The following is an 18,564-nucleotide window of genomic DNA, read 5'->3' on the forward strand; positions in this document are numbered from 1 at the left end:
CCATGTATACAAGGCACTAGCCTTGTATTTTAATTGTAATTTTTAAGTTTCCATTATCTTGTTTTCATATATTGTTCTATTTTCAATTTTTGGTTGTTAGTTCACCGGATCATACTTTTATTGATTGTCTGAACTGAAAAAAAGTGATGAAAAAATGTTAATAATTCAGGTTAAACATAAATATATGTCATTCTTTTTTGTTTTCTCCAGAGAACTAGTTGTTAAACTTTTACCAGCACAACCCTAGATTCACACCTGTAATTTAAATTTTAAATTTTATTTTATGTAAACTGGAATTTAAGTTCTTTGTTTTAATTTTTTCCCATTTAGAAAAAAAGTGAATGGTTTCTAAGTGTTTGAAAATACTTTATAATTAAAAAAAATCTATTTCAGTTAAATATTTTGGTATTACCTCTGAGTGACTACATTCTAGAGGCAGTGAACACTACCACCATCACCAAGTCAAACAGACTGGCCCTTGAGTCATGTAAAAGTGAATGCTTTCTCAAAAAATGGAATGTTTAAGAGCTTAAAAAGGACTTTAAAATTAAGAGAGTCTGAGGACAAATTAGGGGGAAAAAGAAAGGCAACTTATTAGAAAAAGAGATGCAAAAATGAAAACAGTTCTTTAAAAATTAGAACTTGGGAAGAGGAAGAGAGTAATATTATGAAGCACTAAGAAATAATAAATCAAAATCAAAAGAATGAAAAAATAGAACAGAATGTAAAATATCCTATTAGTAAAACAACTGATTTGTAACACAGATCAAGATAAACAATATTAAAATTGTTCGACTACCTGAAATTTATAATAAAAAAAAAGAATGTAGACATTCTACTCCAATAAATTATCAAGGAAAATTAGCCTGAAATTTTAGAACTAAAGGGTAAAATAGAAATTGGAAAAAAAATCACCTATCATCATCTGGAAGAGATCCTAAGATGAAAACTCACAGGAAAATTACAGTAAAGTTTCAAATTTCCTAGGTCAACAAACAACTAGGAAGAAAAAAATTTATATATGGTGGAGTGACAGGATAACACAATTTTTAGCATTTTCTGAATTAAAGGCTGAAGGGTGTGGAGCATGATATTCTGAAGAGCAAAGGAACTGAGTTTTCAACCAAGAAAAATTTACCCAGCAAAGCTGAGTGTAATTCTGTTTGGAAAAAAAATGGATATTTAATGAATTAAAAGACTTTCAGATATTTGTGAGGAAAAACCAGAACTGAATGGAAAAATTTACCTAAAAGAATCAAGAAAAACTTTAGAAGGCAAACATGAAAGACCAATTATAAGAGATTGAGTACAGTCAAACTGTTTACTTCTTATATGGGAAAAATTAGCTATAATTCTTAAGAACATTGTCATTACTACACAGATAGAAAATTTCAGGTTGAGTTGAATATGATGGAATGATCCTAAAAAATAAAATTGGGTAGGGAGAGGCAAAATGGAGCAATTATCTCAGACAAACAAGATATAAATGGAAGAATTGTTACAAGACAGGAATTGGTGGAGGGCTGGTAGTGCTAGAATCTTATTCTCATCCGAATTGGATTAAAGAGAAAATAACATACATTTAGAAGGGTATAAAAGTCTTCTTCACTTACAGAGAAATAGGAAGGTGAGGAGAAAGGATAAGGGAGAAACTCAGATATTAAGAAATAAGAGGGCAAGGGGATAGATAAGGTAGGGACTCACAAGGGTGTGCAGAGCAAGAAATAAGAGGGTAAAGGGAGAGGATAAAAATAGGAACTCTTAGAAGGGTGGACAAATTAAGGAATAGAAGGGAAAGAGGAGAGAATAAAGGAAGGATTCTTAGAATAGGTATAAATTAGGGAGGCAGTGGTCAGAAGTAAATGAGACTTCTGAGGAAGGACAGGATAAAAAGAGAGGTGAGAAAGATAAAAAGTGAGAAGAAAAGAATGGAGAGAAATACGCAACTGATAACTATGACTTTGAAAGTGAATGGGATGAAATCATCCATAAAATAGAAAAGTATATCAGAATGGAGTAATACCCAGAATCCAGCAATATGTTGCTTACAAGAAAAAACATTTTAAAATGAGAAATACATGTGGAGAATAAACAAAAGGCTGGAGTAGGAGGGGTAGGAATCATGATCTCAGACAAAGTTCAAACTAAAATACATGTAATCAAATGAAATAAACAGGGAAATTATATTATGATAAAAGACACCAAAGATGAAGAAGTAATAAACATGTATGCACTAAATACTATAGCTTCCAAATTTTTAAGGGAAAAAGTTAAATGAATTACAGATGAAAATAGCAAAAGTTGGTTTATTTTCTTTTACAACATGACTAGTATGAAAATATGTTCTGCATGATTGCACATAAAAAACCTATATCAAATTGCTTACTGTGTCAGGGATGATCCAGGGGAGAGAAGGAGAGAAAGAATTTGGAACACAAAAAATTTTAAAATGAATGTTAAAAATTGTCTTTACATGTTGTTCAGGAAATAAAATATTTCAGGTTAAATAAAATAAAAATCACATATAGCACAGTTGGTACAGTTTTTGCTGTTGGTTTATGATAATTATTTAGTGAGATTTCCCTACTTAGCTTTGTCGGTTGACATGATCTGTGTTCAATTCATACAGATTTACAGAAAAGCAAACATGCAGTTTTTCAGTTTTTCTCCTCTTAAAGGAAAAAAGAGTGTCAACCAACATTGCAGCTATACTTTTAATTTTCTATGGAATGTTAATTCTGGAATTAATTGAAATGTCTAATCAGAAAGTATAAAATTTAAAAGTATTAAATAATGAGCCACATTCTTCCCTTATATATATATATGTCATTCATCTTCATATAACTAACTGTCCCTTAGGACATCAGAACATAATTTATGATGTTAAATAAAAAAATGAATGAACTTAAACCACTACATTATTTGTAAGAATAGTTTCTAATAACTATTATGATTCCTTCTACCGGTGTCATCTACTAGGCTTCATTGTCTATCTTTCTGCATTTGGTTTTGTCTTAAGACAATCATGATTAAAGTGGACATTTTAAAGCAAACACTCATGACTGATAGTTGACAATTCTAGTTTAATATGCTACAAAGTATAAGTGTATTTTTTAAAGTATATAATTAAAAATTCCATTTCATTTGATATCATATTAGGTTTTAGGGGGTTCAACTATTGTCATTTTCTACCCAAGATAAGTGTTAGCCATTTCCTATCCTAAGTTTCCTTATCTATGAATGGAGGTAGAGGGATATGAATGTAAAATGTCATGAGGAAAGGAGATTATAATTCAGTTCAAGTATTTCCAAAAGTAATTTGAATCAATGGCTGAAAATATAAACAAATAATTGTGCAAAGTTTTAAAAGCAGAAGTGTTATATATGTTATGTTTGCAAGTGATTTGGTTTAAATAGGATTTTTTCTCAAATAAAATAGTTTTATAAATTTATAGATACTAGCATATTGCTAATGTAATCTGAAATATTTTATATGTACTCACTCATTGTACTATAAAATAATGTGTTATAATGTCAGTAACCATGGAATCTGACTATTTTAAATAGTTTCCCATAAATACATAGTAAAATAGTTTATTTTTGAAAAAATCTATGTTTATACATGTAGCAAACATGTTTATTTCCTGATTTTCAGGGCATCTAGAACATGTTATATTAATAAATATGACTACATGGTAGAAGTAACATATGTACGTATATATACATAGATGTGTGTGTATACAGATATGCATATGTTCCTTATTTCATAACATACTTTATTTCAACCTGCAAAGTCCATGAAACCTTGCTAAAATAATCTATTAATATATTTGGCAGATCATTTGGCTAATCATGACTTTAATTTGAAAGGATTGCTATTTGACAAGCAAAAATGGGGTTCAGAAGACACCATTTAGTGACTTTTAAACAACTGGTATATTGTCTAAAATAAATGTATAACCAATGAGATTGATGTTTTATCTGCAGCTTCTTCCAAACTTTTCTTTCTGAGATCCCCACAATTCTACTCAACCTGCTGCGGTGGGTCCTGTCAGCACCCTGTGTCCCCCACTGCTTTACCAAGTAAGTTTTTATGCTTCATCAGTAATGCTTGAATTATTCTGTAAACCAAAGCAGCAGGATTTAATGTGTTCTAGAAAACTAATTGGTAGTGCAATGTCAAGGAGCTAATTTCTCAATAAAAATCACAGCAACCCCATTCAGGAGGTTTCCAAGGATTCATGGTGTGTCACAGACATACTGTGCAATTGTGTGAAGTTTCTAATGGCATCAAAATCCTGAAACTCTGCTGGCCAAGTAAAACTCCTTGATTTTGATCTAATATTAAACATCTCTAATGAATCAACTTGGCTATTACTGAAATGTACAGAAATATTATTCATAAATGAAATGAAAATAAATGTGTAGAGAAAGCATAAGCTGGGTATAAATATTTGATTCTCTTAAACTGTGATTTAGAAAATTATGATTTTTGAAAAGTAATTACATTGAATAACTTTTTTCCCATAACGAACTAAATGCTTCTCATATTTTTGAAAAAAAATGTAACAGTGACTTTTTAAGAATTATTCTGAAGAGCAACTTTTCCCCAGTACTAGGAAACAATACTTTGATGTTTTAAAGTAACATCTTTCTTCCATGTGAATTTCAAAAGTCTTTAACTAAAATTAAACTTGATCTTGAAATGTATAGATAAGTTAAAGTTCTTCACTATCAGGGAATTTTAAAGTTTATAATTAAAGAAGTATCTCAAGAAAAAATTGGATCATATGCTTATCTTTATATCTCATCACACACTTATATAGAGTATTTTCTCAAGTGAAAAGTGAGATCAAAGTTCAGTTTTTCTAAAGCATATTGTTATATCACATTTTAATGTAGACATATGCTAATTATGAAGATGTGCTTTATGAATATGACTGGATAGCAGTTGCTAAACAGAATGATTCTGGACAAGTGAGGCAGCAAATGCGGGCAATTTAATGAGCTGAAAGTTTCTGAGCACCTATTTAAGAGGTTGACACTTTCCCACAGAGCATTTGACATGGTCCAGGCTCAATAACAATGGCAGAGAGAACCATGACCAATCATCACTTTTGCTTTACTCATCCGCATGTGACCTCATCACAATTTTTCACTGTGCTGATGAACTTTAGCAACCGTTTCATATAGAAAAAAGTTTGGTAAGGGTCAGCAGCCCTTTTGTGTGGTCATAAAGCAATACTCTGTGTGCCAATTTTTTCTTCTGTCTCACATTTCAAATAAATTTCTGGGCATATAAAGTACTTGACTGAAAAATGCACAGTGAATGAAACTGACTTTTATGAACTCATTCTAGCTCATCTTCCCATATAACCCTACCTACCTGAAAAAAGATTTAGTGGATGACCTGAGTGTACACAGGGACTTGCTGAATACTTAAAACCCATAATCCTGAGGGGATTGTTTATTAACAAGATGATACATTACCATTTTGGAAATGATCTATTAATTGTCCACTTAAATACAATGTTAACAATTCATTTGGGAAAAAAATAGAAACTATGACTTAGCCTCTCTATTTACTCCTTCAATGTAATTTTCCATGCAAATAAATGCAAACTCTTATACATCTTATACTTAGAATGACATTTATCAACATACATAAGTATATTGGAAAGACTTTAGGAAAAAATCTTCAAAATCAAATATTTGTCGCTAAACCAATGATAACATCAGTGTGAAATTAAATCTTTCTAAGTATTGTAAATTGGTGAAAGAGAAGAGGAAATTCCAACTTAGCTTCATTTAACTTACCTACATGTTTTTCTTTTTCATGTTAGTCTCTTTGTCAAAGTGACGCAAATATATAATCATATTTTCAAACACCCAAAACAATTAAATGCTATGTACTTCATATGTTACAGGTGATGTTATTTGAGCCATTGAGCTAGTTGTACCATTTGAGAATTTTTCTATTCTGTTCTATATTCCTATTTTCTGTCCCATATTCCTATTTTCTCAACCTATTCTGTCTTTTATTCTTGACTACTACATCTTGACTGGAACTCACTTTTTATCTGCCATGTATTTCCTAGTCCAACTGACTCTTGCAGATAAAGGAACAAGAATTCTGCATATGATTTACAAATCCCCTCCACTGTGAAACAGAAGTAAACCAAAAGATTAAGCTTCAGATTAGATTCAGTGCAAAGATTCATAAACAAAGTGCTCTATATCTGAATGATCAGGATGTCCCATCATCACTTAATAATACTGATTTTTACCCCTTTTCATTAACATTTGGAATGGGAACAGGTTAGATCAGCACTTCTATGAGTAATCAAGGAATTACTAATTTATGCCCTTTAAATTTATCATGATTCATTTGTTTAACACCAATATTAGTTTTGCTTGTTAAATTTCTGAAATTAAGTCCATATTTTAAAAAAAGATAAAAACAATTATTCTTAACCCACTCTTCTCATTGTAGTATATTTTTTTTTACCAGTTTATTTCAGAATAGCCTGTTCAGAAAATTAGAAGATAGTGGTAAGAGTTCTCCTCAAAGCTTTCCATGGAAAACCTTTTATACTACATCTATAGAACCATTTCCTCTCTTTGAAAATAAATTATAACTGTATCTATATGGGGAAAGTGAAATACAAAATTAAATGATAATGTAAATAGACCTAAATAATGTCTTTTCTATTTCTACATTTTAAAAGGAAATTTTGGAAACCCATCAACTGTTTCACTCTGCCTTTGAATCCATAGTCTGTATTTGGCTGATGAAGAATTAAAAGCTTTATAGATAAAGCTGCTCATTGACCAGAGCAAGCAAAGTCTTCTTCTCAATAAAACCTGCCCCATGCTTAGGAGAGGAACCTTTATTTTTTACTATGATTTTATGTTCTTTCCTTTTTATCTTCTCTTAAGCTCCTTACCTCAAAGTACTTAATGGTTTTAACCTAATAAGATTAATTATTTAATTGAGATGGCTTTGGAGGTGACAAAGTCAGGAAATTCATTATTAATTTTTTTGGATAGATTGTATGTGTTGTTTCTAGTAGTGTCTGGCTCATAAAGTAAGTGCTTAATAAATGCTGCATAATAACCATAATCAAATAAATAATAAATGATCAAATAGATGATTGTGGATTCTAATAGTATAATTGGTATGTTAATACCAACTCCTTGCCAAATGGACAAACGATGTCTGTATTAGAGGTGTTAGTCAGAGGAGTATCTGGGTCTCTAGAAACTGAACTAAATTGCAAAAGAATATGTTATAAAAGTAGAGATTTGGCTTTTGTGACTCAAAGTTCCTAGGTCATATGCTTTTTATTGTTAATATTATTAATCTTATAGGGGAACTTAATTATACTGTTATAAGGCTTATCAAGATGGTGAATGGAAATAATGGTAGAGATATATTAAATAGCCATTGACCTTCCAGGTGGAGAGTATGATGTTCTACATTTGGTCAACTAACTAAAACATTTAAAGGAAGCATAAAACACATACACGCAGATATATGTTTATATATGTACTTATATATGTGTATATATATGTATATGTGTGTGTGTTTAAGATAGAGCAAGAGCAATCATCAAGACTGTTGAAATAGAGTAGAAAGAAATGTTCCAGCAGGATGAGTAGGCTGAAGGTTTTTGTTTCTCTTAAATCAGAAAGTAATCACGGAAAATTGCTAAAACACTATCAGAGAGTACAGGGGATTTTTTCCTGGGAATTTTTTGGACAGTTTCTCAGATTTTTCACTTCTGAAAAGCAACATAGCAATTTTTCTGAATAGTTTTAATTTTTCAAAGTGAGAAACCAGGATCATTTATAGATTTTGGGCAACTATTACAGAACAGTGCCATAAAATTTGTAAAGAGTTTAATGCACATAGGATTTTACATTTATATACAATCTTAATCTCTTAGCTATTGTCTATAGACCTCCAGGCTGCTTCCCTTATTTCCTCAGTGAGTTCAGTACCTGGTTCACAATCTTCCCTCCCAAACTCCTGCTCTCATACTTAGTAATGTGTGTGTGTGTGTGTGTGTGTGTGTGTGTGTGTGTGTGTGTGTGTGTGTATGTGTGTATGTGTTTAGGAGAGAGAGAGTATCCCTCAAAAATCCTAATAATGGCCTACTTCTCTACAACACTTTGATCTTGTCATTGGCCATAAATGTACCACCTCATACTTAAGAATTCTGAAATCCCCTTATCTGACCATATTGGCTTTCCACCTCTCTCTGTATCATGACGTCTAATCCCTCAACTTCTCAAATCTCTCCCAGGCCTTCTCCTCTCTTGTCACTCTCTACTCTTTTCCCTCTCTTGACCCTTTGGTGAAACAATTCAGTTCTACATTGTCCTCTTGAATCCCTAACCTGCTTATCGTATCACTAATTGTACCCTGCTAAGCCTCAGCATTAGAAAACTCCCACCATCCACTGCCTTTGCTCCTACACACATGATGCTGAATGAGAGTAGAGAAAATCAAGCAATGGTTCTGATTAGGTCCACTAAAACTTAAGTTACACAACCTCATTTGACCCTGACTGGTTAGGGAATCCTACCACACCTCTTTTCTCAACTCACTATTCTCTTCTCCACAGTGGTTCTTTTAATTCTTTCTTCCTTCCTCAAACCTCCTATGACTCAGCTTCTCCTCATCTTCTTAGTTGAGAACCTTCTTTATGCTTCACAAAAAGTTGAAGTTATTCATTGTGAGCTTACTCTAATCTTTTCTTCCTCATCTCATATTCCTCATTCATATGCTTTCAGTCACTATCTTTTCCTTTACTTATATCTCATATAAAGAGGTGGCCTTAACTCCTTATCAAAGCTAACCCTTCTGCTTGCATAAGCAACTCTATTCCACTGAACTCCTCCAACAGATTGACCCCTCTGTCATTCCATCCCTTTTCTTCACTTTCTCCTTGTCTACTGGCTTTTTCCCTACTGCCTAAAAACATGCTTGTGTATCTTCCACCTTGAACAACCCTCACTTGAACCTTTTATCCCCTCTAACTCTCATCCTATACCTATTTTTCCATTTGTGGCTAAATTCATTGAAAAGACTATCTCTACTTTCTCTACTTTCAATCTTAACCCCTTCTAATCTCATTTCATGAAGACTTTTCTCTCCAAAGTTACCAATCATCTCTTAATTGCTAAACGCAACAGCTTTTCCCTCAATCCTCATTCTCCTTAAATTCTCAGTAGCCTTTGATACTATTGGTCACTTTATCTTCTTTGATACTTTATTCTCTGTAGTTTTCTGTGACACTACTCCTCCTGGCTCTCCTCCTCCCTATCAAACTATTCCTTCTCAGTTTCCTTTGCTGGATCCTTATCCAGATCATGCCCTCTAATTGCAGGTATCTATCCCACAGGGTTCTGTCCTGGGTCCTCTTGTCTTCTTCTTCTACTTCACTTGGTAATCTCATCAGCTTCCATGCATTTAATTACCATCTCTATGCTGTTAATTTTCAAATCTACCCACTCTCCTGCATCTTCTCTGTTGAACTCTAATCTTCTATCTCTTTCTTCAGACATCTTGACTTGGATGTCCTGTAGACATTTCAAATTTGACATGTCTAAAATCAAACTCATTATCTTTCCCTCAAATCCTGTCCCCTTCCTAACTTCCCTATTACTGTATAAGGCAACTTCATCCCCTCAGTCCCTGAGGTTCACAACCTAGGTGTCATCCTCAATTTCTCCCTCCCATCTCACCCCATATCCAATATATTGCAAAGGCCTATTGATTATATCCTTGTAACTTTCCTCCAATATACCCCTTTATTTCCTCCAACACTGTTACCACTCAGATATAACCCCTCATCACCTCACACCTAGACTATTGTAATAGCTTCCTAGTGGGTCTATTTCTTTCCATTCCAATCCATGCTCCAACTGCTACAGTGATTTTTCCCAAAATGCAGATTGAAACATGTCACCCCCTACTCAATGAATTCCAATGGTTCCCTTAAGGAATGAATACAAAATGCTCTGTTTGGCAATCAAAACCCTTTATAATCAAACCCTCTCCTACTTTTGCAGTCTGCTTATATCTTACTCTCTAGCATCAACTCTTTGATCCAGTGACACTTGCATCCTGGTCAGTTTCACAAACAAGACACTCCAGCTGTCCCCTATATCTGGAAAGCTCTTCCTCCTCATGTGTACCTGCTAGCTTCCCAGGCTTACTTTAAGTCTCAATTAAAATCTTATTTTCTATGGAAAGGCTTTCCCTCTTCTGTTACTTCTAGTGCCTTCCCTCTTTTGATTATTTCCTATTTATCTCTCACTCTCACCTGTGAGTCCAAGAAGCCTGAGCATGCACAGTGCCCACAGCATGGTAAAATTATGTTGGCACTTGAGCTAAACCAGGTTGGGAGTAATTGAGGGGTCTCAAAGATCTTTGGTGGAAAGCTTCCCCTGGTGCAAAAGTCAGATGAATGTTCCAATGTTCTACGCTTGAAGCAGGTGCTCTTAGAGCTTGGACAGACGTTGAAGATATTGAGGTCATCCACTGTATCCCAGGCCACCACCAGTCATCTTGATTTTTGTCTTGTCACTGGATTTTGGTGATTCTGGAAAAAAAGAGGGAGCCTGATGACTGTGAAGCTCTGACTCTTAAATCCATTTAATGTGTAAGTGAAGACATTACCCATTATGTGATGTCATTGATCCTTTATGAAAATGAATATATCCTGGATATAACTTGTTTATACACAATGTTCACTTGTTGACCTTGAGGATGGGACTGTTTTTGGCTCTTTCTGTATTCCCAGTGCCTGACCAAGTGCCTGGAAAATAGATGTTTTTAAAATGCCTGCTGACTAAACTGACTGATGCTTTCAGCCATTATGGGCATGGCAGCTAATATGAGCAATATGAATATTGCATCCCTGGAATAATGAAGCCTAATAATTCACCTGGAACATATTATGGGAGTTCATCTATGATCAGTTTTTCTCCCATTTTTAAGCAGACAGACCACTTGTCTTAATGAGACCTAAATATAGATAACTTGTCTGAGATTCTTATGGACTGCAATTCCATTGGTTAAAGTTTGCCTGTTGGCCTACAAACCATGAACAACAAGCCACAAGTTCTTAATTGATTTTTCTTGGTGGTGGGGAGAGGAATGAGTCTTGCTTTTAAGAGTGTGATTTTTTAAAATTTATTTCTTTTTAGTTTTTGACATTCACTTTTATAAGATTTTGGTTTCTAAATTTTTCTCCACTTCCCAAGATAGCATGCAATTTGATAGAGGTGATACATGCACAATCGTGTTAAACATATTTCTGCAGTAGTCATGTTGTGAAAGAAAAATCACAGCAAAAGGGAAAAACCATGAGAAAGAAAAAAACAACAGAAAAAACGAAAAGAGAATGTGTCAATCTGCATTCAGATTCCATAGTTCTTTCTCTGGATTTGGATAGCAGTTTCCACCATGACTCTTTTGGAACTGTCTTAGGTCATTGCACTGCTCAGAAGAGCTAAGTCTAAAAGTTACTTATTGTACAATATTGCTATTATTGTGTACAGTGTTCTGGTTTTTCTCATTTCACTCAGCACCAGTTCATTCAGGTCTTTCCAGGTTTTTCTTAAATCCACCTGCTTACCATTTCTTATGGAACAATAGTATTCCATTACATACATATAACACAACTTATTCAGCTATTCCGCAACTGATGGACATTCACCCAGTTTCTAATTCTTTGCCACCACAAAAAGAGCTGCCATAACTATTTTTGTACATGTGGGTCCTTTTCCCTTTTTTATGATCTATGAATTTTATTTTTTTTTTAAATTAGCATATTCTTAGAAAGGGATGAGTTCAAACCTCCATTTATCTTGATCCTATGTTATAAGGATCCAATGGGAAATTCCAGTGTCCTTTGTATTGTGGCAAACAAGGGGAAAATTTCTGTTTGAATTTCCATTTGGAATGATCCATGTGTTGTAGGTTGCCTCAGAGAAATTTCAGGTGTCCTTTGTGTGACAGGCGCCCAGAAGAATATTTACCACCCCCGCTACTTCCCCCAGGACTGAACTCAAGCTATGTGTATGTATATAGCAAAGAGATTACAGAAAACATTGGAGTAGAAGAGGTTGAGTGTCCCAGCCTCATCCTTCCACAACTACCACCTACTCCAGCAGGTCTGTATTGTTACATAAGCAACCAAACAAGGAAATTTGCTTTCTCACTTAAAGGTGTGAAGATAAGTGGACAACTTCTAGCAGATTCAAGACTTCAATCCCCACAGAGGGCTCCACATGTTTTGAAGGTTCTATAGACACTGGTTGTTTTTTTCCCAGAGAATCAGGGGAAGACTTGATTTTCTTTACACCTTTCTTAATATCTAATAATAGCAACAACAGTAACAACAATAGTATTTGTATGACACTTTAAGCTTTGCAAAAAACTTTACAAATATTACTTAATTTCATCCCCACAGCAGTCCTGAAAGGTAGGTGCTATTATTAGTCCTATTCTACAAATGAAAAAACTGAAGCAGGCAGAAGTTAAGGGATTTTCAATGTTAATTTCTGAATTTTGTTCCATGTGAGCTTTGCAAAAAAAAAAAAAAATCAGAATTGATTTTCTAGGCAAAGTAAATGCTTATCTGGCAGGGGTAGGGGGTTTAAAAGAAAGAGGATATTTGGTTTGCCCCCAGTTCAGCTGATATAATAACAAGATTTAATCACAGATGATATGATGTCAATGTATTAACATCCTGCTATCATTGTAGGAAATGAGAATCTCTCCGTCAGTCTCTCTCTCCCTCCCTCCCACTTTCTCTCTCTCTCTCTCTCTCTCTCTCTCTCTCTCTCTCTCTCTCTCTCTCTCTCTCTCTCTCTCTCTCTCTCTCTCTCTCTCTCTCTCTCTCTCTCTCTCTTTCTCCTCATCTGATTGAATCTGAAGGGAGCAGAACAATGAATGGCTATTCCCTCAAGGTACCCTTAAAACAAAAGCAGGCAGTTCTGGTGGTGATTCCAGGCTAAGAACACTTTGTAGAGTGTGCTGGGAATTGTTCCCTACAGCAAGGTGAGAGAAAGCTTCTCTCCCCACTATCAATCAACCATGACCTTTAAATACTGGAATAACTTACCCACAAGGAGACACCCTATCCACCAGTTGAAGAGTTGCTTCAAGAATGTTTGAGGCATAGTTGAGGGAGCAGAGGAAGAAACTGTCTAATTAAACATGGATATAAAAATGCAATCATTTGAGGTCAGATGGTGCTTAAAGGAACAGATCCTTTGGCAACAGAGAAAAAAGTAAACAATGGAGTTGATGGCCACCTCCCTGAGAAATGAGAGTCAAGCTGCAACGAGGAGTCCAATTGAATGATTCTACCAACAGAAGCTCTGAGTCCAAGGGGGAAACTTCAAGAAGGCTCAACAAAAAGAGAAGAGACCTCAAGGCCCTGCAGTTTTGGAGGCATAAATTGCTTTGGATACATGTGTTCCCTACATGTGTGACTCACTTCCATTGTGTTCTTAATCTATACACAATATTCTCATGGATACTATTTGTAGAAGAGCATGCTCCAGGTTTCTGCTATGCAGAGAAATGTTTTTAGTTATTGTTCTTACTATATCATCTTAGTAAATGCCTTTTCTAAGAGTTAATTATGGCTATTGGCTGGCTATTGAGGAGAATTATATCCATGAGATCTTGAGCTATAATTTTAGAAGTACAACTGCAGAGGTTATACTCTATAATTTGGGAGTAACAGTCATCTTTTGGGGACCCGGTGCTATTCACAAGTGCAAGTTAAAGTTGGGAGATTAAACCAGAGTGATTGCTACATAAATCTCAATGCTTTCTTCCAAATTATTAATAAACACAGAATAATTGGGACTATGGCCCAAGAAAATAAAATTTAATGTAACAATTTTAAAGAATTATTTATGATGTCACTGGGGGCATGTATTCTTGGAAGAAAAGGTGGGCTGGTTTTGTGTCAAAGGTGAGGGATGACAGGTAGATAATCTGAGTGTTGAAATGGTATCTTCATAATGTTAAGAGAAAGCAAAGAAGTCTAGATTGTTAGACTGCTGTGGTGGTTTAATGAGAGCATATAGAGTTGCAGAAAATGGGGAGGCAGGCATGGATAGGTTTCAATCTTTACTGTTGGACAGACTATCCATTGTGTATTTTACACATACATTTTCATAGCTCTTTTACTGTTTCAGAAGTATAAAACCTAGTGAATAAGAGTAATCTGATAAAGTAGGAAAACTTTCCCAAGTAGTAGCTTAGCAGGGGTCAGTGCCTCTTTATCTTCTGACAAGACTGATATCAGGCATTTTCCTACTAAAAGTTCATTTGAAACCACATATGATGTTGCTTAGTTGACCTCGGTGCCAAAATTGCTAGTTATAGTTCTCCATTTACAAATTAAACAATACTGAGAAAAGACTAGATCTCTCAATATTTTGACTTAGAATCACTAATTAGCTCTTTTTGTGTTCTGATGTTCAGCCTTACTATCATCAAGCTCATATTTTTCTATCTTCTTTACAAGCACAGAAGATAAATGCTAAAATCTTTGTAATATATTCTATGTGGCCTTTTCAACCAGTTTAGTAATATTTCTAAAAAAAGAAATGAAGTTGGTTTGTCATTGCTTGTTCTTCATTACCTGCTTATCTTTCATAGACTCTTCAGAGTTGGGAGAGTACTTCAGAGATCATCTAGCTCTAGTTTAACAGGGTCCTGAACAAAAATTCCTTCTATAATTTACACACATAGTACATAGCACAGTCCCTGGCACATAGTAAATGCTTAATAAATGCTTGTTTATTTATGATGACCTCAGGAAAAGTCATCTAGCCTATATTTAGACATCCAGAAAAGGGAAATTCTTCATCGTCTGACAGCCAAAGTTGTTTGCTTGTTTGTTTTAATAGAAAATTTTGATCTGCCTCTCCACAAAACAGAAAAAGTTGTTTATGATAATCAATATTTTTATTGAGAACTTAACAAACATTGAAATAAAATATGTATTCCACATACTTTGTAGAACCATATAGGACTGTACATGGAAATCCAATACTCTATTAGGTGGAGCTTTTTAAAAAAAAAAGTTTATAAGTTCAACATGTAACTTGCAAAGCTTTCCTGCTTGTCTGTGATCCCTTCTGATCTTTCTTTTGTCTTTTTTGTGGTTGTTTAGAAATTCTATTTCTAACCCAAACCCCTTTCTCTTCCATTGAAAAAAAAAGGAAAGAAAAGCAAGGCTTTAATATATATAATGTGTATGCATGTATATATATATATATATATATATATACATATATTTATGTTACAGAAATATACATATATACACACATAGACTACATACTTACTAATATACATACGTATATAATCTCTCTGTGGGTATATACGTATAAATATATTAAGTAGAATAAATTCCCACATTACCATGTTCCTAAAGATTTGTCTCTGTGTCAGGAAGTTGATAGCATGCTTCATAACAAGAAGTCTGGAATTGGTCATTACACTAATACCTATTCTCCTCCTCCCTTTTCCTCTTGTGTGATGTTTTCCCCTAACTTTCTTTCCTTTTTTCCCCTCCCCATATATTCCTCTACTTCTCCCTTTTCATTCTCATGTTAAGATAATTAAAATGTAACAAACCCACCCCAAGCCTTCTGAGTAATTATATTCTTTTTATTACCCCTGATCATCATGATATTCAGAGGGGACACAGGTATCATCTTCTTTCTTTAGAATCTAAAGTTTATCTTTGTTTAGTCTTTTATCCTCATTTATTTATGTTTACTTCTTTATGTTTTTCTTAACTCAAAGTTTCCATACAACTCTGGGTTTTCATTAGGAAAGCTTAGAAGTCCTCTGTTTCATTAAAGGTCCATTTTCCCACGTACACACACACACACACACACACACACACACATGCATACATACATACATACATATATATATATATATATATATACACACACACATACATATATGTGTGTGTGTGTGCATTTCCCTTATATGGAATTATAGTAAATTTCTCTAGGTAAGATGTAAGTCTATTTACTTTGCCTTCTGGAATATCCAAGTTTTCCACTCCTTCTTAGTGCCAGCTGCCAAATCGTGTGTGATACTAGCCATGGCTCCTCAACACTTGAATTCTATCTTTCTGGTTACTTTAAGTTTCTTGTCTTAGGCCTAGAAGCTCTGGATTTTGGCTATAATGTTCCTGGGAGTTTTTATTTCAGAGTTTCTTATAGAAGGTGATTAGCATTTTCCCAGGAGTATAAAGTGTTCAGGGAAGAACATCTGGTTTGAGGGATTCTGAGACCTTTCCATGATTGCTTTCTATCTTGGTGTCCCTCCTGATTCACCCAGCTTTCTGCGGCTCCAAGAAGCTGTAGAGTGAACAGGACCCACACCATGGTAAAGTGTTTTGGAAGACAGGCCAAATCAGGTTGAGGGTCACTGAGTGGTCCCAAACCTGTCAATGAGTTAGGGGGTGTCTACACAAAGCATATAAAGACTTTCTCTGGTTGAATGGGCAGATGAGAACAATTTGTACCAATAGTCATGAAGATGGCTGAAGCAGGTGCTGTCAAGCACTTAGAACTTGGTTAGACATTGAAGATGCTATAGTCATCTACTGTATCTTGAGAAATCACCAAGTCATCTTGATTTTGCAGTGACACTAGATTTCAATGAGTCTGGAAGAGAGTGAGGACCATTTCATGCAACTCTGTCTCACTTAAATCAGTTTTATGTACTAATCAAAAGACATAATCCATACCCTTTTTACTTACCTTAGGGTCCTGTGGTAACAAACAAGTGACAAAACAGCAGGTGCAGATACATTGGGAGCTGTAGTCACAATCTACAGGCAACCCAGGCTATAGGGCTGTTTTCTTACTGAACTGAAGCAGCAGTGGACTTTGGCAGCCCATTGGGTATCTGAGTAGTCTTTTTGAAGGACTGCACTGCTCAACTTCTGGCATGAGGAAGAGACTAGAAAAGTGTCTTAAACAGTCATTGTCTGTTTTGCCCAGTCTGTTTACCATGGCATGTAGGGATTCAACCCTATAGCTGAAACACAGAAAAATGTACAAAAACTTTTGCAAAGATAATTCCACTCACTATCAATGCATAGAATGTGCACACACTTATGGACAACATCAAATTCACTAGACCTGAAAGATAAATGGTTCTTGTGGTGAGAAAACTAAGCAGGCATCGTATCCAAATAGCAGAACTGAGTGGAACAAGGCTGGCAAATGAGGGCCAGTTTACTGAAATTGGAGCTGGATATCATTTTTCTGGAATGGCCACAGTGAAGTGGGTCACTGTGAGGCTGGTATAGGTTTTGAAATCCAAACTAACGTAGTCAACAAATTTGTATGTCTACCAAAAGGAGTGAAGGACAGGCTCATGACAATGCTGTTATTACTTGATGCCACGTCACCATCCTCAGTGTACATATTCCCACCATCATGAGCCCTAATGAGATCAAAGGAAAATTTTATGAAGACCTAGAGACCCTCATCATCAACATGCCAAAAGAGGGCAAGCTTATAATTCTGGGTGACTTTAATGCCAGAGTAGACATAGACTATCAGACATGGCAGGGAGTCCTTGGGAGGAATGGAGTCCAACAAGCAACAGCTAAAGTTACTTGTTACTAAAGACTTGTGTGTCTCATGACCTCCACCAACACTGTCTTCTGTTTACCTAAACACAATAAAATTTTGTGGATTGACCTTTCCAGCAAACATTGGCATTTAATAGACTCTGCCATTGTAAGGAGAAGAGATAAACAGAATGTAAGAGTAATAAAGGTATATGTGGCACAGAGTGCTGGACCAATCATAGATTTATTCTCTCCAAGCTAAACATTCACATTCAACAAAAGTGGTGACTCCAACTGAAGACAACTACCAGAAGACTTAATATCAACAGATTAGAGGGTTTCTCTGAGCATGAATAGCTCATTGCTAATTTGGAGGGAAAGTTGAATTAACACATGGTTGTCAACAGTGGAGCAGAAAAGGAGCTGGCAGCTCATAGAGATTTGGTGTATAGCATCACATTTACTCATCTAGGCCAGAACACTTGCAAACATCAAGACTGGTTTGATGAAAATGATGAGGAATTTCAGGGGCTGATAAACAAAAAACTAGAACTCCACAGGATTTACTGGCAGGATGATTCATTCATCTCAAAGAAGGCAGCCTTTAACTCCATCAAAAATAAAGTGCAAGTGAAGCTTAAAAGTGATGCAGGTTTCTTGACTCAGTATGAAGGCATATGAAATTCAGTATTATGTTGATCGTAACAATCCAAAGTACTATTTGACCAGAGGCCTATGGTGCATTTTGACCACTCAGTGCTGATATAACCCTATTGATTAGTGATAAGGACATGATCCTGGAAAGATGGACTGAATATTCCCATAGTGTTTGCAATGGACTATAACCAATCAGTGCTGATCCATTGACCATATATTTCAAGTTGAAGTCAATCCCTCTCTAGCAAAACTTCCAACTGAA

At 35.0% G+C, this 18,564-nt stretch overlaps 1 protein-coding gene across 2 annotated transcripts in view; it reads left to right on the top strand.

Annotated features, from left to right (window-relative positions):
- The window catches only part of DBX2 (developing brain homeobox 2), a 50,219-nt gene that overhangs the window by 21,651 nt on the left and 10,004 nt on the right, over window positions 1-18,564 (top strand). Inside the window, exon 2 of one of the 2 annotated variants that reach the window (XM_072654265.1) lies at window positions 3,988-4,083. The exons of the other annotated variant lie outside the window; for it this stretch is intronic. Coding sequence (XP_072510366.1) covers window positions 3,988-4,083 — 96 coding nt within the window. The remainder of the gene's footprint in view (window positions 1-3,987; window positions 4,084-18,564) is intronic. 2 annotated transcript variants of the gene reach the window in all.

The sequence above is a fragment of the Notamacropus eugenii genome, chromosome 3, assembly GCF_028372415.1.
Source record: "Notamacropus eugenii isolate mMacEug1 chromosome 3, mMacEug1.pri_v2, whole genome shotgun sequence".
Classification (NCBI taxonomy): domain Eukaryota; kingdom Metazoa; phylum Chordata; class Mammalia; order Diprotodontia; family Macropodidae; genus Notamacropus; species Notamacropus eugenii.